General features: G+C 39.0%; 1 protein-coding gene across 1 annotated transcript; it reads right to left on the bottom strand.

Annotated features, from left to right (window-relative positions):
• Nucleotides 1-23,870, bottom strand: MYCT1 (MYC target 1). Its single transcript, XM_068184634.1, is given in 3 exon segments — nucleotides 1-1,130; nucleotides 1,133-1,501; nucleotides 23,666-23,870. Coding segments are annotated over 3 exon segments (486 nt in total). The 5' UTR covers nucleotides 23,718-23,870; the 3' UTR covers nucleotides 1-1,065.
• Between the last annotated feature and the right edge of the window lie 2,070 nt (nucleotides 23,871-25,940).

The following is a 25,940-nucleotide window of genomic DNA, read 5'->3' as shown; positions in this document are numbered from 1 at the left end:
AATCTTGTTTTAGTGAAAGACAAGATTTCAGTGAATAAAAGAAAGAATTAAACGTTGGTACAATCTGAGAAAAACCATTTGAAATAAGGAAATGACTAATCCCATAGGAAATCAGGAAACTTAATTAAAAAATAGTTTTCATTCATACTGATTATCTGGATAACCAGAACTAGAAAAATGAAACATGAGAAGTTCTGCCCATACAGCCTCATTGGGTATTAAAACATGACTACCTGTTCTGATGGTTGCAGGCAGAAAATTCTTTATAATTGTTATCATGCATTTAGTATGTTGTTCAAAACTTCTTTGTACATGAAGCGATATATACTTCACATTTTTTTCCCACACTGTGGGGAATTTTAAACAAGCATCCTTAATATGGAGTCTTTTCTGATCAGATCTTTGCAATCAACAGAACAGGATGTCTACAGCAGCCAGGACTGCATCCTCTATGAGGTCTGCATCTAAGGTTCCTCAGACTGAAGCTCTTCTGGGGTTATAGCAAGAAAGCGGGTAACAGGAGGTGCTCTCTGAAAATGTAACAAAGACATGTAAAATCAGAACTTCTTAAAAAAAAAAAAAAAGGAATAGTGAAATTTGCATTGATGTGCTGTGCATATCAGTAATTTCTAGTATTATCTGTTTCTTCAAGAAATGATGTAGTTTTTATGTGGCAGCATTTTTCTCTCTAAAATAAAGAGACAATGGCTGCAATTAAAGATACAACACTATAAATATGCATGCATACAGCAGAGCAGTAAATAAAAGCTAGCAGTGCAAAGACAAGTGATCTCTCAGATAGTGGGATGTTGGGTTCCATGAAATCACTTCTATATTCCTCTTGGCAAAGTAAGCAACTGCAACTGCAGCTGGAGACTTCTCAGAGATCTTCATCATGCACAGAAAATTGTTGAGATAATTGAGGTTCCTTCTAAGATGCACATGTGTGTTTGCAGTGAGGACGAAGCTCAGGATTCTGGGAAAGCTTTTATGATGGTTTCATAGGCGGGAGGTGGGGTTTGCGTGGAGTGGCAGATGCGGAGGTTGTTGTTAGACCAGTGGAATTCAGGTCGACTCAAGCTGTTGGTGGTGCTTCCCACAAGGGTTGTGGTGGTATTTGTGGGAGTGAGGGTGATCAGCTGACTGTTTGTCTCCACGGGCAGGGGAGGACACTGCAGAAAAGGGTGGAAGGTGGATGCACGGAAGCTTGACTTCCTGGGGAAAGAGTTGGCCTGCTCCAAGGAGGCTTGTCGCTGGAAGGTGAGGCTGGCCAGGCTGAGGTTGCTCCGACGTTCACAGCTGCTGTTGCGGTAAAATCCAGTCCTGCCAGCACTGTGGCCATGGGAGGGAGGTCTGGACCGACGGCTGAAGGATGAAGGGCTCCCCTGGGAAATGTGGGCACTAGCTCTGCGACGGGACAAGCAGGTGAAAAATGCCCAGATGATCCCTCCAATCACCAGTCCAATCACCATGGACACAGTGAAGGCTATTGTTATCTGCTCTGAAATACAGCAAAAATTAATCTCAAAGTTAATGAAGTAACTCTGAAGGATATTCCTGCAAGAAAATTAATTTTAAATGCCAGCCTTCTTAAAAGATGAAATGGTCCTTTTGTCTTTGTAATACATGAACTTCACAACACAAACACAACAGTTGAGGGTGCTCTTATTACACTGCATTTTGGTGTTTTGTGGGATTTTGGGGGTTTTTTCAATGTGTTGTTTTTTGATTTTTGGGGTTTTTGGGGTTTTTGGGTTTTGTTGTTGTTGTTGTTGCTTGTTTAATTTGCATAATTCAACAACATCCAGAAAATAACTTATATTTAATATCAGTTTCTGTACCAAGGCAAGTCTTTAGCCTTTCCCAGAATCAGCCACCCACCAGCTCCAAGTGTTATAAAACTGCCAAGTATTTCCTTCTCTGGGCAATAGGAGGTTTAGATTTATGCAGACTTGTCCTTCTGGTTATAGACCTTTACGTTCTGTGTGTACGTGTTTGCAAACTCACCTATTAAAACATCAATGTATCCTCTGCCATGTTCTTGATGGAGTGAGCTCTGTATTTATTACAACATGAGAACACTTCCCAGCCGTTTACTGATGAGTAACAGATAGTTTAAATCCTCACAGTAATTAATGTAAATGACTACATCCTAAATCATTATGGTCAGAGATAGCCATTCATAATACTAAATCTCTTGAATATTTCCTATCCCCAATGCTCAATTTAAAGATGGATTAATCTGCCATTAAGGAAAGTAAATTTCTATCTCTTTTACAAATGTTTTCAAGGCCTACAAGATCTGAAAAAAACCCAAACAGAAAAACCAAACAGAAAAACAAAACTAGGATTGTTTTCTCTCCCACATGGTTTCACAGGATGGAAAGATGTGATTTTTCTTTGTATATTTCTAAGAAGATGACAGTTACTTCAGAAAACTTCACTCTGTTTGCAACTGAGCACCAGCATTATTGCTGTTGTAAAAAGCCCAGAGATATACTTGTAATCCTGGATAAGGCCTGAAATGAATGCAAAACTTTTATAGATTCTCTCAAAATTCAACAAGGGCTTGGATCTAAAACAAGAAGGAACACTATGTTGACAACTGGTGAAGCAAAGAGGGAATGAGCAAAAAAATATCCATGGGACACCTTGAAACATGTTTGTTCTGTCTGTATTGTTCTCTCATATTTGTGAAGCATTTTTGTGAAAAAGGAAAATGTATTCATTAGATAGAGAAAGGTGAGTAACTCCTAGAGCCTTCTGAAGAGCAGGCCCAGTAACATTGTGCCAGAGAGAAGGTATTAACTCCAGGACTGGGATACAGACATTAGAGGCCAGAAAAGCTGAGACTAGGCTCAGAATTTTCAGCAGCCGCTGAAGAGTTTCCCCTGAGTTTATGGTGCTGTACAAAGAGTCATTCCCAAACCCTAGAATAATGACACTGAATCTAAGTTGTGGGACTTGGCCAAAGCAGGTGCTAAAGATGCAAGGAGAGTGAGCGGCCTGAGTGATGGTTATGGAGAGCAGCCAGCACACCATGGAGAGGGAGGAGAGGTGCCAGGTAGGACTGACTTGCAGACAGAGGCACCTCAATACTGGCACCCTGAAATAGATTATTTTGTTTTAAGTCAGCCTTAAACTAAGGACAGGTCACTTCAGGAAAGGGGAAAGACATTGTCTTTTCTTCCAGTAGAAGAAATGTACATTTTTATTGGTTAATTGCACTTTAAGAAGCAGTCATTATTATCTTCCTTATCTAACTTCCTACTTTTCTTCCTTCAGGGATATATTGCTAGTGATGTGATTCATACTTGGAAGGCTCACAATCCTACTGCTCCTGGTCTGTGACCTCTGCTTTCAGGTAGGCTTATAACATTATCCTTTTCAAATAAAGACTGGCAAGGATGATGCATTGGATATTGCTGCAGGGGACTGCTCCCTCTCAGGAGCACTTTGGTGTCCTTTCATTCAGAGGTGGATCAGACTTGACCCTAAAAGACAAATTTTCTTTAAGCTCTCATTTCTACAACTCAAAAACTTTTGACTGGGCACACTAAAGACAAAGGGTGACTGCCTGGTCTGCTTTCTGCAAGAACCCACAGACAGCATCCTGCACTGCAACTCTTGGCTTCAGATCAAATCACTTATAAGCAGCCTTCTTCTCACAAGCCCAGTGTGATTCTGCCCTTTACAAAACATCTTTAAGCGACACAGCAGGACTTACTGTGCCCCTTTTGGTCAGGAATAGCTTATTATGCCATTTTAATAGATTTAATACATTCTGTTACTGCAAGTTCCTACTCATACTCCCAAAGGTGGGCAGGGAGAACCAGGACTTAGTGACCTCCAGTTGAGTAAATCCCAGGGGGTGTCCTGAAGACACCACTTCCCACGCACTACTACTGTCCCTGGCTATGGGAAAGTGGAGCAAGAAATAATCCTTTCTTGTGCTCATTTCTTCTGCACTTCATCTCAAGTGCTAGTTGGGTTATACTTGAGGCTGCCAAGGAATCCCCCAGGCACAGGGCTCTGTGCTGCCACTGGATATCCCTGCAACTCTTTGGGCTCTCAGCTGGCAAAGGGGATCTCTGCAGGGTTCAGCAGCCTCCAGCATAAGCAGAAGCACAGCAAGCAGCACAGGTATACCTGGCTCTGGGGTTGCCATGCACCACGGTGAGGATTTGTCCCTGCATCCCTCAAGTCATGATTTTCACCACCTGCACAATCTAACCAGAGTTTCACACTATTAAAAGCAGATAAGGGAATTGACAAAAGTATTGAGTGCAGCTCTTCAGTCCTTCCCACGTGCTGTTCCCCTGTGCTGGAGGTACAGCACAGACAATTATCCCTTTGGATAATGGCGTCATTTTCTTTAACTTGTTTAGTTCTTTTATTTCTCTATCCCATATATGATGGAAAAATCGAGGGTCAAATTATTCCCTGATGAAACACAGCTGGGTTTACACTGACTATTTCAGTTGCCAGGATTCCATATGCTCTCTTTTCTGTTTGGACCTACATTTAACCCCTTTGTTTCTTATTACAGAAATATCACTAGAACCATCAGTTACAGGCATTTCATTTTTTCTCTTCCCAAAACCTCACTGACTTCAGTTGGAACTGTGGGTCACTATTGGGTGAAACTTGTTCTTTGCTTACTCCCCGCAGAGGATGAATTTCACAGAAATGTAATTCTGTTCTAAAACCTTATATTGTAGAATTGTAAATCTATGCCCATTGATTTCCTCTTTAGAATGTCCAACAATCACAGCCCTGAGGTACATTGAAGAAAGTATTATCAAACAGAGAAAAGGATCAAAGGCAGACTGGGACTTGCTGCACCTGGGATTTGAGTGGAACAGCTGGCCTTCACCAAATTGTTTTTCTCTTCCTCAATCTGGGCAGTGTCAGAGCAGAACTAGCCTTCCGGGGAGTCAGAATGACACTGATACAAAGTGTCTCCCAAGGGGCCATTGTAATAACTTACGGTTTCCTGAGCGCTGTGCCTGTCATTCTGTCCTCTGCTTTTAAGGAAAACAGTAAAAAGAAAGATCTGGGGATAAGTTAGGGATGCTGCTAATAACAACAACTACCCAGGGCCCAGTCTCCTAAATATGTTTTGATCTTTACATTTCTCAGGTTGTTCACACTGCCTGCTTTATTTGATTATGCCATAACAGAAAAGATTTGGTACCTCACCTCAGTCAATTCTCCACTCTCACCTGTAACACCAGTTGAGGTGAAGAACAAAGATTTTATCAACAATGCAGGACAGACTTTGAGGTACAAAGCCAGAAATGAAAGGCTAAGGTAAAAAAGCAATTGGATATCTTAGCCACTTCACCTGTGGGACTTTATCTGTGGTACTTCCAACATGACCATACAAAAAAGGTCGGCATTTCGGGACCCACAGTAGCACTCATAACTTCTTAATGTTACCCCCAGGTCTGAACATTATGTCAGCACATTTGTCAGCCCAACATCTATGCAGATCAGGCAATTTTTTTGAAGTCCCTTAGTTTCCTCCTCTCTAGTTTCTGCACGCAGTATCATGGAAATGTGGTGCTACCATTTGTAGAGGGGATTATTGCACCTGCTGTGCAAAACTTTTTCTTGGTCACTGAAGCTTTCTTTAAAAATTTCATAACTTTCCATTTCTATTGAGTGATAGCATATATCCTATCAAATTGATAACCCCTGGCAAGTGCGGATCGCTTGACAGAATCCACATTGGGGAAATTTAGACACAATTTAGACATCACATTAGTGACATGTGATAATGGACTGGCTGATAAGATGTTTTTCCTAGTACTGGGCCCTGAAAACTTTTTTCCCATCTGGCCTGGACATCTGAAGCAGGGTCAACCAATGGTGGCTCATATCAATCAGTAAGTCTTGTCAGAAGTGTACTATGTTCTCTTCTTCCTCCCTTTGGGTTTATCTCACTGAAAAATAGCAACACAATCCCTACCTAGATGCATCAGTCCCTGAAATACCCAAAATCTTCATAAAATAGATTTGCTTTTCGTGATAGAGTATCCTGCTTCTATCATGTAGGCTTGCAGGATGTTTGCAGACATACTAGGACAACCTTTTACTTCTGTGAGTTTCATTTTCTTTCATTTTATGGACCACATCAGCCATCCCTTTGAATTCAAAACATATTTGTGTTGGGGATTCATTTTCCTAAGGAATCTCTCTCTTGCCCTCTGCTCTGGCTGCAATGAGCTGCAATAGGACTTTGTTCCTTGACCTCAGGATATCCCTGGGACTTGTATATTTCCTATACCCTTACGGTAAATTCCCAAAGGTGTAAAACTAAGGTGGGCACATACTCACAAATATATACTTTGTAAAACTTTACAGCTAGCCATGATGGGAGACTAGTACCTTTCAAAATCATGTAAGCAGCACACTCAGTGAGAGCATCTCAGAGCATGAACCAGGATGGGGTGGAGGAAGACACAAGAAAGTACTGAATTCAAGGGAAAGAGAAATAGAGAAGAGTCTTTTAGCCAAGCTGTGGACACACAATGAATTTGAACTGCATCTTTGCCAATATTAGCAAATAAAGAACCACTCAGCTTTCCAAGCATCTGTTCTGCTCATTTTATTTCTAAGCACAAGAAGTCAGAAAACACCACAGGCTGAGATGATACCTACACACCTGATTTGGTTTCTAGTGGGTGACTTCCAAATATTGCAATCTTCATATTTTAGAGCTGTTAAATTTTTTTATTGTCATTGTTATTGCATTGTTCTTGTTTTATTCAGAGTAATAATTAAGCAGTTGTCTTGGTTTTGGCCAGCACAGAGATAATTGTTCTGCAACAGCCATGAAGGGGGCAGAACCTGGAGTTGTGTGGGCACTCTAGGGTCTTCTTCTATGCCACCTCATAAGGTGAAAACAAGGAACACTTGCTTCCAGGAAGAAGGGTGTGGCTTCAGGTGGGGAAGAAAGGTGTGGCTTCAGGTGGGACAAAAAGCGTGGCAGGGTAGGGAACCTGTTGTTTCATTGTCATGCCATGTCGCGCTGAGCTTTTGTTGTTTTTACATGTAAATCACTCACATTAGGTTACTTTTGTTATTACTGCTGCTGGTCTAACTGTTTGTTTTCTTATCTCATTGCTCTTCCCAGTGTGGTAGTCTGTTATTTTACAGTTTGTTCTTCTTTAGTATGTTTTGATATTCCTTGTTATAAGTATGTACCCCATTTGGCTTCCCTAATGGTTCAGTCCTGAGTTGTTTACCACAGTTTTCCCCACCAAAATGTATGTCAATCCACATGTTAATCCACCTGTATACCTCCCTTGTTCCCTTGTCTTACCCCTGTCTGTCAAATATAGCACAGTCCTTTGATTCTGGAGTGTTCCCTGTCTTTCATCCCTTCCTTGAAGCAGAATTGGATTGTAAGGTTTACTCCCTCCCCGTGTTGGCTTCTACTGGGGAGCCCTTACCCTGCACCCCTCCCCTAATGCTCTCCTATTGCTCAAAGGTTGTGTCCTCCCCATGTTCCCCCCATCCCTATAAAAGTAGTGTGTTCATGTTCAGATTTGTCACTTGCTTTGCCCCTCTTCGGGAATTAAATCCTTGGAGAGTCAGACAAGTGTCCTTCCCTTATTTCTTTGCCTCAGTTTCCTCGTGCCCTGTGCCTCTGCTGTGCTACCCACGCCGCAGCAATCACCGCCATCCGTACCAGTCTCAGCAGAGATGCGGGGTGGCCACTCATGTGTCTGCCCTGCGGCCACAAGCGGGACAGCGAGCCGGCGAGCCTCCATCCCGTGGCCGCTGAGAGCCAGGCACATCCCAGTAAATTGTTCTTATCTCAACTCATAATTTTCACCATTTTGTACATCCAATTCTTAGCTCCCCCCACCCCCCTGGGGAAGGAAATTGGAAGGGGAAGGCTCTGGAGAGTGACAGAATGGAGTCTCGTTTGGGAGAGCCTTGGGGGGATGAGGGGGACACTAAAGTGAGGAGTGTCATTCCTAGACCACAGCAGAAGTTTTATTTTAAAGTTATTAGAAGTGGTAAGGTAGCTTGTCACCAAAGAATGGCATTTTTCAGGATTTAAACTCAGCTTTCTATAGAGACATTTTACTTATACTACATTAGGGCAAGACTGTTCATTTACTTAAACGTCTGAGAGTAATTTTCCTATTTTTCTTTTTTTCCACCTGCCCCAAACTAGCATGAGACTTTGTGCATCTGACATGCAGCTTTTATTCCATGGGGACTCCAGGAAGCTCAGAGGTAAAACATACAAGCTTACTGATTTCAGCTGGATTAGCAACAATAAGTATCTATCAGTGCATACCACTGTGACATTTAGTGGAAGAGAGTTATTTTTATAATTTAAAACAAAATTCTGGAATTTTAAGTTTATTTCCATTCTATTTCCTTCCGTCTCACATTTTTGCTAGCTCTCTCTCCTTTATGTGATGTCATATGCCAGTTACTCAAAACTTGTTGAAGTTGGTAAGCACTCCTCTCCCTACATGCACACACATTTGCATAAACAACTTCAGCTTGCCTTGACCCAAAGCTAAAAAGTCTTGATAACTAGTGGAGGATTTGATCTCAAACATGAAAAAAATCAGCTCAGCCTTTTTTTCTGAGATGATCTTTTCCCAAAATGAAAGCTCGGTGACAAAAGCAGGTATAATATGCATACAAACCAGTACGGGAATTCATACCGTACACATCTGTTGCACAGCTTAGTATAGAGCACCAGCTAGCGTACTAAAGCATTAATTACATTCTACATTGCATATTACAAATCTACTAACCTGATAGTAACAATAGGTTCAGACACTATTATTGAGGAGTCTCAGAGTCTCAGGTTTCAAGCAAGGTTCAGCTAAGTCATTAGCAGATGATCATAACACAGACTCTTCTGTGCAAAACCAGACCGGAGCAGCCAGGGTCCATCGGAGCTTGAACAAACTGATAGCAACTTCCTAACAGCTACAGTGTTAAGGACATGTCCCTGTCTGACCAACAGGGAGCCACTCTGGCAGTCACACTTGCACCACCAGAGCTGGGACAGAAGCCCTTTTCAGCTACACCCCTTAAGCCACACAGTCAGACTAGGTTTCCTTACCAGCTCAACCCCAGTCCTACAGCAGAGTCTCAGAACTCCAGATCCTAAAAATCATTTAATCATGGTGCAATAACTAAATAACAAAATAACAGCTCGAGCTGGTGCCTCCAAGGAGGGACCCAGAACAAAGGAACCTCTAGGCTTTTATCCCTCACAGTCTAAGGGTGGGAAAATCTGGGGTGCTTGGCACCTGATGTCTCCAGGAGTCCAAGTGTCCTGTCCCGTGACAGGGCCACAGGTCCCTGGGCCCTTTTTTATGCAAAGGGTCAGCAGGTCACAGGCTCTTGCCTTGGGCTCAGCCTCCTGCCCCCTAGAACACAACCTGCAGCTGACCCTGCAGCTGTACCCCGAGCTACCTGCACTGAATGGATTCCACAACAATAGCAAATGTACATCTCTAAGCTGGACAGGCTACAGCTACTCATCCTCATGTACCCCAGACAGTTTGGAAACAAAGTACACCTGGGGCCCAAAGAACCACCACTTCTTCCCACCACAGAAGGCTTGAAGTGATTAGCGATGCTAGAAATTTTATGCTGGTTCTACCAGCTCCAAGAAATCATTTTAAAGCTGGGGCTAGTATCAGTAGCCAACTCCTGTGCTACTGTTGTCATGCTGAACTCAAAAAAAGCAATTTCTTTATAGCTGGCAAGTGTTGATATTACTATATTCCCAATTGCCACTAATTGTGTTACCAAAACAGCCTCTCATTAATCATTTGGAGGCAGTCCATAATTCAGTTGGGTGGATGAATCAGTTGCTGCGTAATATCAACCAGCTGTGATCTTAGTCATGGCAAAACTTTAAGAAACTTCACACATGACTCTTGTAAAATGATTGAGTGACAAGCTACAGCACAAGGTGGTTTAGGTAGTTGTGATGTCCAGAAAACAGAATCTGTAGGGGAAAATAAGCTGAAAGAAAAGCAGACTGTGCAGGACCTAAGAACTAATAAGTGAGATTGAGTTGCTGCCAGAAATATCAGAGCTCTGCATTCAGACACAAACTTGCTAAAGGGATGTTTTATTCAGCCTGTACTACTGCAAGATTCTCTTCTACAGCAACAGAGAGTAATTCTCCCACTTCACCTAATAACGGGGTTTTTTTTGTGTCCACAGCAGATAAAATAAGAAGTGCTGGGTTTAAAATAAAGCAAAGGAAATTAAAAATCTAACTGTGAGAACAGGTAAGAACTAGCATAGTTAATCTAGGCATGTAGTGCATCCACACCCAGTAAAGATTTTGAAAAGCAACATCAGTCAATCCTATTAATCCTGTTTTGAAAAAAAAAAAAAGTAGAACAAATGACAAGGTCCATGCTGACATAATTTTGTGCAGTTTCTAAGATTTCCTTCTATTAGGTTAGCAAATGGGCTCCAGAAGCATCATAAAAATATTAATTAAATGACAAGTTAAAAAAAAAAAAAAAAGGCAGTCCATAATTTTGGATTAATACTCCTTTTGAAATGCAGAGGGGCTGATTGTTCATCACAGGGTTAACTTCACAAACGAGGAACCTAACTAGGAACAAGATTGCCCTCTGCTGGATACTGATGCTGGAAATCGAAACTATACAGAAACCATCTTCATTCTAGTAAAACAGGGAATCAGAAAAAGCTATTGAGAAACATTCCAATGGAAGATTACAGAGATCTTCTTAGTGCCTCAAAAACCAGAAAAATTCTGAATTGCATCACCATAAACACTTAGGACTAGCATTTTGCAGAGGCTTTGAAAGTGAGGTAAACCAAGGCACAGCAAAAGTGTTCAGAAGTTTAAACATGTAAAGCTTGCACAGTTTTGTACCTTGATGCAAATATCTGTGCTCATGGAGGAGCATAAGGCCAAGTCTATTCTTATATTCATATTTCTTGACATCCACAGTGATATCCAGCATGATCCTCATGCACCAGAATACATTTGCTTTGATTACTAATACTATAATTAATTGTGATAAAAAGTCCGAAGAGTGGAATATACCATCTCAATACCCCACAAACCAATTCAGAATTAATGCTGTTCTCTTGATATTTCTGGCAGTTGATTTTTACTGGAATGACAAATAAAGAGTAATTGTAAAAATCAGAAGGAAACATCTAAGAAAGAGATGTCAGCATGTTTAATTTAATGCCTTTGGCACAACTATGTAAAACAAAGCAAAGATTCCTTCAGGCATACTTTGTTACCATGTGGTTTCATTGTGATTCCTATTGCATGACAAAAGCAGTAATAGAATTTGATCATTTCCACATATGCAGCAAGCAATCCTCTGGCCAGACATTCTTACCCACCTCACAAATGCAGAGTTAAGCTATATGGTCTCGGCATAAGCCTAAATCAAACAATTATAATCTGACACAGTGCAATATGACATTATATTTATTACTTAATTGATAAAAATAATTTACACCTGAGAATAAGTAATGTCATATATGAACAGACCTTAAAATAAATCAGAATTTTCTAAAATTCTTAAAATTAAGGATAAAATACTGAAATATGTAGCTTAGATTTAAGAAAACAGAAGACAGCCAGAGGTAGAACATAGCACAAGGATTTGAAGGGGTTATTGGGAAGAATGTGGTGTGAAGAATATATAGAAAACATCCTCAGTCCCACCATAGTAATTCTGTTGTCAGTGCCTGACCCAGACACAGCTTCAGGTGGAGCTTGTTCTTACTTTAAGAACCCACAAAAGCCAGGAAGTGTACTGGAAGCCCAAGTCTTATAAGAATATAGAGAAGAATGTTTTAAAAGATTGAGAGTGACAAAGCACACTCTGAGTGCCTTGAGACACTATCCATACCAGAAAAGAAAGGTGGCATTTCAGCCTTCCTAGTGCATCCTATACACAGTGGCTCCCAACGCAGTGCTTGCAGTAGTGCTGAAAGCTCTGCACATGTCCCTCTGAGGCTCAAGAGTCCCTTTCTGTCACCTAAGAGTCAGGCCCTTGTGTCTGCTCCTTGCTTTTGGCAGTGCAATCTCTCTCCCTCTCCCCCTGCAACCTGCTCATCTGTTTCCGTTTCCCAGGAGAGGAGTAATCTCCCCTTTACAGTTCCATAACTCTTACTCTCCCTTTTAAATGCACATCATGTATTTAGCAAGGTATTGGAAAGTAACCTTTCCTATGGCAGACAAGTTGGAACGAGATGATCTCTAAATTCCCTTCCAATCCAAACTTTTCTATGATTCTGTGATTAACAAGGATAAAATTAATGAAACGTGTGCAACATAGTGTCTTGGCATAAGCTGAAGGAAATCTACTGAGGCTCAAAACTGTGAAGTTTCTCCAAAAGAGTTCTTTCTCACTCATAACATACTGCTTTTGAAATACTGCCACAGTGTGTTCTGCTGACAGTCCAACTTCTATATTACTTGTTCAAAAATAGATGTAATTGAAAATACTGTTTACTGCTCTATTTACAATCTCATTTTTTGAGATTGCTAAAACAAGGACCTTCTTCAGGTGAAAATTTAAAAATACGTACAAAGTTGAAGAATGGAAGGAAGAGCTGTTTGTGAACTTTGCTGAATACTTTTCTAAAATATCCAATAAACTTTTCTAAAGTATTCTTACTCAGGGAGCAGGAATAGTGATCTGTCTTTTTTTTCCACTACAGTAATACCTGACCAACATTCAGTAATGCAAAAAAATCTCCTGCTGCATGTCTTCCTCTGGAAACAGGTGTAATAGTGAGCATTTAGAGAACACTGAAGTATGTTTATGTAGTACTGTACTCTTCAGTTACTTACCTGAGGTTCAAAAACCGATTTTTCTATGTCCCAGTACTTTCTGGGTGAACATCAATCTGTTTGGGAGAGTGCACCAAATATTTCTATGAATATCTATATCATTGAGGGCTAGGAGATCCGATTAGGTAGCAGTCATAAAAAATCTGTGCAACCACAAGCTAAGAAATGCTGACATAATTTCTGAATTACTGGATCACTGAGTATTAGTCAACTTTTCTTGACCCAGGACAAATGATCCAGGCTGGAGACTTAGTATGAAGTGGGATGTTGTGCTTGTCTCACGTCAGCCAGTGGTGTCTGGGAGGCTGTATTTGCACCAGGCTGGCCCAGGTCCTGCTTGCCCAGAGATTCCTACACTTTTCAATTAACAGAGCCATCAATGGCTTCCTTCTTTGTTTGTACTGTACCTACATGACTTATGCACTTCCCACAGAAGCCACATGTTTGCTTGGTTGATTCATCTTCCATTAACCTAGATAACAGAGCGATGGTACCGATGTAACTTAATTTTTAAAAGAAAAGGTTTAAAATTAACAGATGTCACTCAAATGGTCAAACATGTCATAAGTGTGTGTTACGATGCTGGATTGTGAATGCAAATGTCTGAAACAGGGAATTAATTTTCTTTTGCAAATAAGATGCCAGAGAAGCAAGGCAGAGGCCTCTGGTGAGAAACAGAAACTGCCATGGCTCTTTCCTTCACCAAGCATTTCTCAGAGCCCAAAGAAGTTTACACATTATATTAAACTGACTATTTTTTTCTCCCCTATTTATTTTGCTGAAAATTTCCAAGATGTTATTTCATAACAATGCTGTATATATTTTTATTGTTGATGGAATTTCGGTTGTGGTCATTTGACAGATAAATCTTAAAATATGATTGCCTCATTTTCAATATGTAAATATAAAATTAATGTGTTTCCTGCCTCTTCAAGTAGAAAGGAATAAATTATGTTAGAAGAATAATTTAGGATTGCTTGGTGCAATCTTCAGTATAATAAGTACATTAAATTTCAAAATCAGAATAAGTACATTTTTGTATAAGAAGTGAAATGTCTACCTTGAAAAGCAGGGGAAAATTGCATTGCTGATAAATGTTGATAGGCTTTTCTGACTATTTTTAAATTTTCTTTAATTTTTTTGTCCAGACAAAAGGATATGGCTATGAAATGAAAATAATCTTACTAAGAAAAAGATTCAGTCTTGAGCCTTGATTTTGCCTTGTGCTCTGATTTTTTTATTTTGGACAATTATTCCCTCTCCATGCTTCAGATTAATCTTCTGTATTAGGAAAGTTGTACCACACACAACCAGTCATGTGGCACAAAAACATTTTAACAAATATTATTAACTAATTTAACTTAAGTTTTAAAAAATTACAATGGTGAAATGGGAAATTGTATATAAATACAGAGAATTTTCCTTCAATAAGTTCTGCAAGAAGAACTGAGGCAGAGCCATGGCGCCCATAGTGTGCTGACCAGCAAATGTGAGTATGAACGCTGTTAGGCTCTAGCAGGTGACCATGAAGCCTCAGGGTGTTTGTCCTGGGGAGAGCACAGAGCCCTAAGTTGCTTCACGTGACACTTTCACATTCCAAAATATTCCCTGGTGTAGTGCTTGAAAGAAGAAATATACTTTGTTTTCTACAGACCAGAATTCTGCATTTGGTGGATAAAGAATGATGGCAGCTCATGTAATAATTAGTCAATAATGTAGGTGTAATTCCTAAAATGTGTGCATGCTGTGTTCTTGATTATTATTTAAATAATACTCAGAAAAACTTTTTCTTTGTACTACCTCAGGTTTGTGTCCTTCTTGCTAAAGATGGTGAAGCATTTGATAAATCAATGGCTGTATAGCAGAGTGGGTAGAGCAGAAAAGCAGTAATTAGGATGCCACAAAACACAGCCTGAGGATGACAGACTCACTTTAAAAGAATAATTTATATACCAGGAAGAAATCGTGCTCCAAATAGACAGAATACAAGCACAAGACTGGTCTCTTCTCTTTGTGACATAGTTTGTTGCTTTTATCCAACTACAGTAATAATGCTCTTTTCTTTGGGCTTGCCAGAATAAGGGCAAAGAAAAAAAGAGGTTCCTCATTAGTATCTACTTTTATCTCGCTGACAGGCTTGCACATAAGATCTTGGAATGCATTTACATATTAACTTTTTCAGTCTAAGCGTCTCTCAGTCAGACTTTCTCAAGATCTGACTATTGTTATGGTTCCCTTCATTTCAGTAATAGAAGCTAAAATGTTCATGTTTTACCTAACAGATAGAAAAATAAGCATAATAATAATAAAATTGGGATAGTTTGATAATTCTTCCTCTTCAGAAGACAGTATAAGACTGATGAAGCAAAAGGACACAGCCACTCCAAACAACAGTACTGCCATGTGCATAAGAAATCCAACTGAAAAGCTGCACACAGATCAGCTCTTCCCAAACGCAGCTGAAGGGGAACAGAAAATGGGATATCGTGAAGCTGAGAAGGGGAAGATGAGCAATGCCTTCATTTTTAATTACATAGCAGATCATGGATTTATTTCTTTTTTCATATAAGAATATTTCTGGAGGACTTCAGACGAGGAGCCAGGGACCTTGAGTGTTACAAAAAAATAAGATTCACTTCTGTCATGCTGGCACTGCAGAGCTGATGTTCAAATGCAGTTGCTGCCATTGCTAATGCCTCACAATCACATGCTGTCTTCTATCTTCCTTCAGTTAAACCCACACCCTTGTTGCCATTGCTCTCAGTAGCACCACTATTTATGTGACTGCTGTGTCCTCTTTGAGTCACTGGCCCAAGCTGCTTCTCTGCTGCCTTGTGACACATCCCAAGTCAGCTCAGGGGAAGTGGAAAGGGGAAGATCTTCTGGTGAAATTGACCGGATAGATAGGACAATAAAGTCTTCCTTGTAGAGATATTAACATATTCAAGCAGAGGAAAGGTGGTGTGTGTGGGTCTCACTTGCCCTAGAAGTCTTCTGGCTACCATGTTTCTTGTTCAAATTAGGTGGCATACTTAAATCAGCTTCAGACTACTTGATCACTTGAGAAGTAATTTAGTTATGTGATGTTTTCTGTATCTCTATCACAGGATTGTCATGCAGATCAATATCTCATCTGAAGTGGAAAAGAAAGCAACTGAAATATCTGTAGCTCTGGAAGCCATGCACCAAAAGTTACTCTGGTGCTGCTGGGCCTGTGAGGATGCACAATCCTACAGCCCTCTCCAAGAGGGAAAAAAAAGGCTGTCTAAGTTCTTATATAGGTGAAGCAGAGTTTTACTAGTGTTGACATTATTTGGTTTTGCCTGTGTTCTCAGAGTCTGTCTGATGTCCCCGTGTGTGGCATTAGTAACAAAAGCAAAACTGGCCCCTATCCTAAAAACTCCACTGAGATGTATGGGAATTTCATAGTCCTGATTTCTGCAAATTCGGTGTGCAGGGACATTGCCATTGTTCTTCATCCATACGCACAAGGTTATCCATTCAAGGTAAATATTTGGTGAAGTAATCTGGAAATATGGCTTTACTATTAAATTTCTGGCATCGTGTAGCATTTAACTGAGGAGCAGGAAGGAGAACATGTAGGTACTCTAGATTTAAAGCTGGTAATAGGAAGGGAAACATTTCAAGGATTAAACATTAAAATAAAGATCTCACTGCCTTTCATAGTGTTGTTTAAATGCATCATATTTTATATCTGTGTTCTGCATCTGCTTCTCAGCTAAATCTACTTGAAATAATCAGTGTGTTTACAGGAAACCTTTGCAAAGCCAGAGATGTCTTTCTATCTGATCATGTGTCATATTTTACCTCATAATTTTTCTCTTGAGAACATTCTTATGAAGAAGGACAGGGAAATTATCTCTGATTTTCAAATAGGGACCTGAAACATGCTGATACCATCTATCTTCCCTACCAGAAACCCAACTAAAAGTCTGTCTTCCAGTATGCCTATTTCTAAACATCTTTAAGGGAATCCAGCTTGTTCTAAGTTCAAGTTGCCTGTAGCAAAATAAGACAATTCAATTTCTCAGTGAATTTGGGAAGAATAAAGGTATTTTACTCTGTGTTAAGAACCCTGGCTCAGGAATCTGAATACATTTTGAAGTTGATAAAAAATTCTCATAGGAGGAGTGTGAGAAGGCTTTATGTCGCCATTGCTTTTACTCAACACAGCTACATATCCACTAAGCCAGGTATGTTGCAGGTGTGTTATTTGACAGAATTGGAAATCTGCAGCCCCAAGGATATAGTCTGTCCGCTCAAGACTCACACAAAGATACATAGGCATTCCCTACTTCTGTCTGCAATATACCTTGTAGTATGCACTCTCACCATTCACACATTTTGCACATATTTTAAGGAAATTGTGCTTTAATTAGTCCATCTGATCAATACCTTCTGGGCTAAGAAATGAGGCTGTATTTTTCAGCCACTCTTCCTGGCCATTTCATGTAGAGAATTCTCACAGGTTTCTGACTAAACTAGGAAATGCATCCCTCCTTATTATTTACTATTTTATGTTACATTACTTTTCCATAGGGTTGCCCAAATTCACATAGAATAAAACAAAGAGGAAGCATTTGGATTTTACACTCTTCAAAACATGCTCTTATTCTACCATCAGTAGATACACTTGGCTTTGAAACAGGAATGAAAGATAAGCTGCTCTTTGTTATTAGAACACGCAAGAGTACAGAAAGGTAGTTTTAGTCATATACAATTTTTGCCTTTTTAAAGGCTCCCTCTTGAATGAGTAAAGGAGAAAAATATTAGTCAGAAGATGAAAGGTTAGGCAAGCAATAAAGAACTATGATTCTAGGAAATTTATAATAGAAAATCTGGAAATATGAGCTACTTATTTGATTGTAAAAGATAGGTGAGGAGTCAGAAGAAAGATTTGTTGACACACGATTAACTCTCATATCAACTCCATCATTATGGACACTGCTCAATGTCTGCTCAATGGTTTGAGCCCCTTAACGAGATAAAATCCCAAGCTGCAAGTCATGAACTGTGGATTAGTAACCCTGATGAAATAGAATTCAAACTCTGAAATTCAAGTGTTAAGCAGACTTGTTAAAGCAGTGCTTGCTAAAGCACTCTGGGAAATCTGAGCAGGAAAGTGGTTGCTGTAGATATTGTCAGTGAATGCCAGATGGGGAGCTGCAGATTCAGATGCATTTTACATATATATATGTATATATGGCTAGCTGTGACACAGGAAAGGTTTTAGTACAGGCTCCTGACCAAAGAACTCAGATATATTCTTTCAGATATGTCTGACTTGACCACATCAATATGGCTCATTCCTTCCTCTGATAACATTTGCTTAGACTGTTCTGCTCCTTTCCCTCCCATTTACCATGTACTAATGAATTTTACTTGCTTTTAATTTTTATTCTTACTGGGTAATCATAACTGGTTTTTGTATAACATTTTACCTAAATGCTAAAAGGCAGTGAGGTTAAAGAAATTAAAAATTGGCAATATCACTTATCACTGGAATGCCATTTCCATCTATTGTCCCCAGTTGTAAGGCTGGATCCTTACTTTTAGGTCTCTGTTTTCTGAAAAGAACCTATTATTTTGGATAGTCCTATTATTTTGGATAAGCACTGTAAGGAATTATTCCTTAAAACACTACAACAGGACTGCATGGTGAGGTTGAAAAAAAGCATTTTGTGTCTCCCTGTCTCTATTCTCCTATTGGGGCTGCTTCCAACACAGGAGCCTGTAAAGTCTGAAGTCGTCTGATAATTTCAAAAGGAAGAAGCTCATTTTTTCACATTCCATTTCCAAACTTTTGTAGGCATTAATGATCTAACCCAAAGATTCTGCAGCAAGAGATTATATCTCCTGGGAAAAAAAATTATTCCTTGTGCTACGAATTCCTTATGATGTGTGATATGCTGCCAAATATTGCACTTTTAAAGTTACTGGGTTTTTTCCCTAAATCACAAATAATTGACAAAACAAAAGAGACAAACTGAAAGGAAAAACTCCAGGTGATGCAGTGCCTGCAATCACCTTGCTCTGTTTTGGCTCATTGCCATGAGGTAAAAATACCAGGAAGAATGAATGCACACACTGGGGTGATTTTGAAAAGGGAGAAAAGAGAATTGAAGAGAAGAATAATAACAATTCAGGACATAGAGCCTTGAGGTTGATAGATCACCTGAATCCAAAGCTCTAATTTTTTTGCGTTTTCCTCCCTCTTTTTTACACTTTAACCCTGAAGATTTTCTCTACTAAGAAAAAAATCTTCAGTGCTGTAAATCATCTATAAGTGTTTCTATGTCACAACTTTACTTCCTCCTTTCTGCCAGGAAAGGAGTTGCATTGTTAGCTTTTTGAAATCCTCTGCCCTATTAGCAATGCCAGCTCTACCAGGAAAAAGGCCCTCTGGGTGACTCTGCTTCAAAGATGCTGGTCTTTTCCAGTCATCAGACTAGGAACAATAGTGGCCTGTAAGAAGATCCCACTGCCAGATCTGCTGTCAAGTGCTCCACAGCTGGCTCCAAACTGCAGTCTTTCTGTGTCCACTTCTCCAGCAGGACAGCTGAGGCAGGCCCCAGAGCCTTTTTGTTGCTGCTAAAGTGTGAATGGAAAGTGTACACATTGTATGAACAGGAGCAAAGGGAATGAGGGCAGACCAGCCAGTGGCTATGCTGGAAATGGGCTGACACAGACATCCAAGTGTAAGCCAAGAGGCTTAACCTGCTCCACCACAAACACTGCTCTTCCTGCTTGCAAAGAACAGGGCTGGATCTCTTGCTTATGCTTCGACTCTGCCATGAGTGCCACTCGCGAAGGATCCCACTCTTGCTTATGCTTCGACTCTGCCATGAGTGCCACTCACGAAGGATCCCAAAAGAGGAATCATCTGCCATGGCTGTGTAGGCTGTACTTTGCAGTGCCCAGCAGCTGTGTTACTGATGGTGTCAGTGCTGCCCTTCACAAGTATTCCTTCAGTGCAGAAAAAGAGTGATGCACAGCCTTAACCACAGTTATTGCTACACCAGTAACATCATAAACACAGCTTGAGGCATTAGAATATGCTCATCCCTAATGCCTTTTTTTTTCAGCAGAGCATGTAGTCTTGCTTCTTTCAATCAAACAGACACATTTAAATGAAGAGAAGACCAGTGGCTTGTGGGAGAGACTAGACAAAATTTGATATATTTAAAACCATGGGTGCATTTGTAGCTTATGAAGTCAAGCAATAATGCCTATAGTATGTGCCAAGCAGTATGAAATCTCAAAATCCTGGAAGCCAGCTGATATATGGCATTATTACCACACACCAAACAAATAACACCCTGGATTCTGATTCAATAAAAGAAAAATTGTCATTAATGTTTTTAAGTTATTAAATTTTAAGGTTGCATTTTTAAATAGACACTTGAGTAAAACTAGACTGAAGGGTAGTCTAGGGATCTAAGTTAATGATTAAAATCTGCTTACACTTTTTCTCTCTACTGCTGTCACTTTGATCAAATGTACTATTTAAATTAAATTTCCTGATCTGAAATTATATTGCTATCCATGCTGAAGAAATAGGATTGTCTTGAAGACATTTATTGTATTTACTTGTGTGCAACTGAAAATGCTTTTAGGAATTACAAGAAATGCACTCCTGGCTTAAGTGGAAACATCTTTGCTCCCACTGTTATCTTATAAATCAAAATGAACTCAATAAATTCTATATTAAAACAGTAAAAAGTGAGATTATTTGTTGATGAATGGGTATCAAACCTTGAATTTCTCACTCAGCTATTATTAAGTTTCCTTTTGAAACTAGTAATAAAAAATATAATCCAGACTCTCTGTCTACAGTTACAATGTGATATCAACAGTGCTGAAGTTCAGCAAGGACTGCCTTTAAGTGCTTCTCTTCTTACCTCTTCCAGAGTACCATACCATGGATTCCCACTGTGAAGGAGTGTGGGTAGCAGCTACACATCTTCAAAGAAACTGGCACCTGATAGAAAGGAGCTCCTGCATCCTGGCAGTAGCTCAGACAACTTATCTGAAACAGGCATGGATATCTACAAAAGCTTTGCAAAACATCTGTAGTAGGAAAAAGCTCTAGCCAAGCAAGAGTCAGGATCTAAATTTTTTGCTTATTACACATTACACAGAGGACATTTGCTGACAGTGCCAGTTCTGTCATAAACTCATTAATTTAAAACAGAAAAGAGTTTAATATTTTTCCTAGCAGAATTTATTTTAGGCCAGCAAAACAACTTTTTTGCTGCCGTTGTTTTCCTCCACTGCATAATTTAGCATTCCAAAAATACTGCAGATTGATGATGGTAGCATCTGAATTCAAAGAAGAATTCCTGCAAGGTCTACAGATAAGCATTACAGTTATTAACTCTCCAGTCTGTCACTGACTGTAAACAGAGCTTGCAAAAAAATATGTACTAATTTTTTTTAATTTTATCATTTTTAAGATCTTTGCATGAGAGAAAGGGTTTAAACTACTTAGACAACTCAGACAGAATTACTCATATTGAGGTGTTTATATCTTGTTTTCCTCTACACAGCTTGCTTAAAGCACACTTCCACTGGCCTGGAGCAACTGTGAAATGATTTATATGTGCTCACACATAAGTAAGCAGAGGACAGCTTAGTTTGTTCATTGTTCTAAAATTCTTAGAGTCACTTTTAAGAAGCTATTGTGTGAAGTTATCACTGGAAACTGGACAATTATAGAAAAAAGGATGCCTGTATATTTTCCAGCATAGGAAATCAGTTGTTAGACAATAGATGGTTTATAAAATTGTAACAGATTAAATATTGTTATGAACAGTTGCTTTGACTGTTTTTACAGCACTGATTTCTTTCTCACAAACTTAGTCCCTCTCAGCAAACCTTTGTGCACGTGTTGAAGTTTACACTTTGGCTGAGTCCATGGAAGATGAAAAGTCACACATGCAGGGAGAAGGAATGTATCATGGTAATGTAGTAACATTCACAGTACTACATGGTGGGTGGCTTAGAAAACAGCCTTTAAGCTATGTCCTAAAAAATCAGTTCCAAGTACTACATTCATATTTAATAAAGAACTAAATTTTATTTATATTTATTATGTGTAGTTGTGGGGTTTTTTTACCTCAAGTCATGTATCTCCAGGATGTCAGAAAACACACTTCTATTGTTTTAAGTGATGTTTCCACACAGTGAGCTTATGTCAGTCACCATCTTCTAAAATATACTATACAGTCACCCTTCCTAGTCTACCATAAATGATGTGCCTACGGGAAATAAAAAGAAAATTATATTCACTCCTCTATCTATTCACTCCTAAAATCTATCAGAAAAGTAAGAAAAATCTGAGAGGCATCTTCACTTTAAAGAACCATGAAAACTCTTCACAAATACCCAATTTCTGAGGTTCATCTGCTGTCAGAGCCTAAGCAAATGGGATGTGATCAGCGCTGGGTACAGTGTCAGACTAGCCAGGTGAGCAATGAGGATGAAAGGAGGTGCTGGCCCTTTCAGCAATAAGTCTGATAAGTTGTGTCCTGCTCTGTGTTCTCAAATGCAGCAAGTTTTTATTCTGAAACAGCCATTTTAGAATTACGTCCATCTTCACTGTAAAAAAAATATTGTTCTTCAGAGTCCAGCAGACAACTTCCAGACAAAAGATTCTGAAACAGTAATAACTGTAATTTTCCCTCAGTTAATCTGTAAGTATTTATCAAAGATGTCAAGTATCAGTACTCTACTCTTCAGCCCAAGACACAAAAATGAAGTGATTCTCTCATTGTCTCTCAGTAAGAAAATATATGTGTCACTGCAGGAAGCCTAGATGGCATTCAACAGATACTTGTTCCTTATGATAAGAAAGAAAAGAGACTTCCTTCCATCCTTTTGTATGTTTTTTCCCCCACTCTTTTCTTAGGGCACTTCTGTGCAACTGAAGTTGTATTTCACTGATGCATATTTCTTTTTTAGCTTTAAATAGTGTTCAGATTCTTGGAGGGATCATTGCTCAATAGCAATAATACAATAGAGAAAACCAGATACATAATTAATTCTAAGCTAATTGCTAATAAATATTAAAATTAAACATAGGAAGCAATAGAATTAATTTTGGAGGGAAAGATTTTCCACAGCAATTGCACAGAATCCTTTAAGATCAAATCAATTAATCTAATTACCCTGAATGAATTTCAGTATAACATATACTTTCACCTCACACTATACATTTCAGTTGATGAACTATTCCCAGATTTGGGTGAAAGCAATAAGCCACAGTAGATAATAATTGAAATACACATAGAGATAAAAATAAGGAAAATCTCACCATAAGGCAGCACAACAAATTACAAATAACTTTTCATTCTGGAGGAATAAGAGTTTATTCCAAATGTTGAAACACGTTTAGCCTTTGCTATCCCATTTTCATCAAGAGATGAAACAGATCATGTCTGCTGTGTAGATACATCCATTAACCAGTTGAGAATGTCTACCTGGTCTGACTATTGACTGAAGTCAATAGACACCTTTTCAGCTGGCTGCAGTAATGAACTTTTTGAAACAATCAATTTTGCCCTGGCAGCTTCTTCTGTCTTCATTCATTTAAAAACATGATAAAACTTTGTCAAAGAAACATTTGGAAAACTGTCTTATCACTGCAGGAAATACAAAACCTATTCATTAATCTTTGCATCCAACATGAGGCTTGAAAGTATATAGAGGTATTTTTTAAGGCAATCAACAACAAATATCTGCATCTACATCAGGAATATTTGGGAAAAAAATCAATATCCTTACCCCAAAACTTCGGTGGCCATGTGATTGGAGTAAAAGTATTGTTCCTATCCATAACATCCAAATAGCAAGTACAGAATGGCACGTCCACACAGGAGCAATAGTTTTCTGAATTTTGAGATTTTTTGCGCTAGAAGCACAGCTTTTGTGCTGCCACGGAACTGTGTTGTTTGCCTGAAAGGAAATGGATGTATCACATTTCCTGCTTCTGGACTCGAATTAGTAAGTGCTTGCCTTATCTTGGAACACCACATGGTTCCCGAGACAGGGAAGTAGTTTCCTTCTCGTCATTTCCTCCGCCAGAGCAAATTGACTCAGAACAATACCAAATCACCTCCTTCTCTGAAACTTTTTGAGCTCCAAAAGTCCAGATAGAGAGATGAAAATTCATTTCTGTTTCCTTTAAAGATTTTCTATGTTGAAGACATTCCTTCAACATCCAAAAAAGTACTTGTGTACGGGTAGGAATTTTCAGTAAGAAAGAAATGCACCAAGTGGTTTTTAATGGACACCAATTCTTTAGGATGTTAATTTAGGTTATGAAGATGGTTTAGTATTCACCATTGTTCCTTGGCTGGTTTGAGGAACTAGCTGGGCCCAACAGTGTAACTGTAAATTTTTTCCTTTCCACACCCCATTCTGAAATATGAGTTCCTTGGAACACAAACAGGCTTTGAGCTAATTGCTTGGACACGTTTAATACAGTTTAATGCAGTGTTAATTCCCTGATGGAATTGTAGGTACTGCTGCTATATATAACATATAGCAATAACAACATAGCTACAAGAGAAATTAGCCAAGACATTTAATGACATAGACCTAGAATTAATGGAGAATGAATGGACATTGATAAAATATATACTTTTGTATTTGTGTGATAATTTCTGTAGAAACAAGTTTTTAACTATTTTCTTCTTACATATATTTCACATTACGGATAAACATTCCATAAACATTCTGCCATGAATGGAAAACTCTGTTCTCTGAAGAGATGAATGAGAGTTTCCTTGCCCTTATACTATAAAACCCCCAAACAAATCCAAACCCAGAACTAGCTATATTTATTTTTCATAATGAATATCTAGAATCCCTTAAATTTAAGACTATTCCAATCTTGAGATTTGGATGTGGCATAATTTTAAGATTGAACCTTTTCTGTTATGCTTCAGTTTGTTTTGTTTTTTTTTTTTTTTATGACAGACATTTTTAAAAATACTGAGTAAAGACACCCTGATGGTTAATGGAAACTGGTAGTTTTCAAAGCTTGTGCTTAAAATGGCATATCCAAATACTGAGTTAAGAAAGTAAATGAAAAAGATCTGGTTTTCTGATGATTGTGAACAAGATACAACTTCATAAGAAATTCTGGGAATATTTAGTTTCTGTTGGGACACTGATACCAGAATAGATGCTAAAAAAATACAGAATAAATAATTATAAACTAGGGTTAGATTTGTGCTCTTAAGAGCATATGGAAATAAACAAAAACTGAATTATTGTAAACTCTAAAATGAGGAAATTAAATTATTTTAGTTTAGTGACTGCATCTATTGAGATGATCATTGTAAAAAATAATTGAGCACAATCTAGTTGAAAAGCATCATATTTCAGACACAAAAATATGTACAAATAATAGCATGCTACACATAATCAAGTGTATGAAATAAAAACCTTAATTCTTTGGGCAAAAGTTGACGACACTGAGAAATAGGACAGTTTCTGCCTTGACAGAGTGTTCCAAAATGGGAATTTTCTTGATTTCCTCAGAAACAAACAGCTGATATGGGCAATTACCAGCAGCACATCAGAGAAGCTGCACAACCAAGGGTCTTACCTGTGACACATACCCAAAATGCCATAATGCTTATCAGCAACTTGCAGCAAATAAAGTTTTAAATGAATAAAGGTGATGTGGGTTTAAACTGACTTGCTAAACAAGAGGCTCTCTCAGGTCAGTTTCAAACTGTCTTTTCACTATTTACTCTTGCAAGAAAAAGGAAGAATTGCTAGTTTGGGCAATAGAATTTATCTAAAAGAGTACAACATATCATATTCTGAGACAGAATCATACAATGGTTTGGGCTGGAAGAAACATTCAAGATCATCTAGTTCCAACCCCTTTGCCTTGGCAGGGTGGGAGCCTTCCACTAGACCATGTTCCACAGAGCCACATCCAACCTGGCCTAGAACACTTCCAGGGATGGGGCATCCACAACGTCTCTGGGCAGCCTGTCAAATATTCACCAAAAAGCTAAAGCAGATTACTAAATCATAGACG

Source organism: Anomalospiza imberbis, chromosome 3, assembly GCF_031753505.1.
Source record: "Anomalospiza imberbis isolate Cuckoo-Finch-1a 21T00152 chromosome 3, ASM3175350v1, whole genome shotgun sequence".
In the NCBI taxonomy this organism is placed as follows: Eukaryota; Metazoa; Chordata; class Aves; order Passeriformes; family Viduidae; genus Anomalospiza; species Anomalospiza imberbis.
This window is presented reverse-complemented; position numbering and strand designations above follow the sequence as displayed.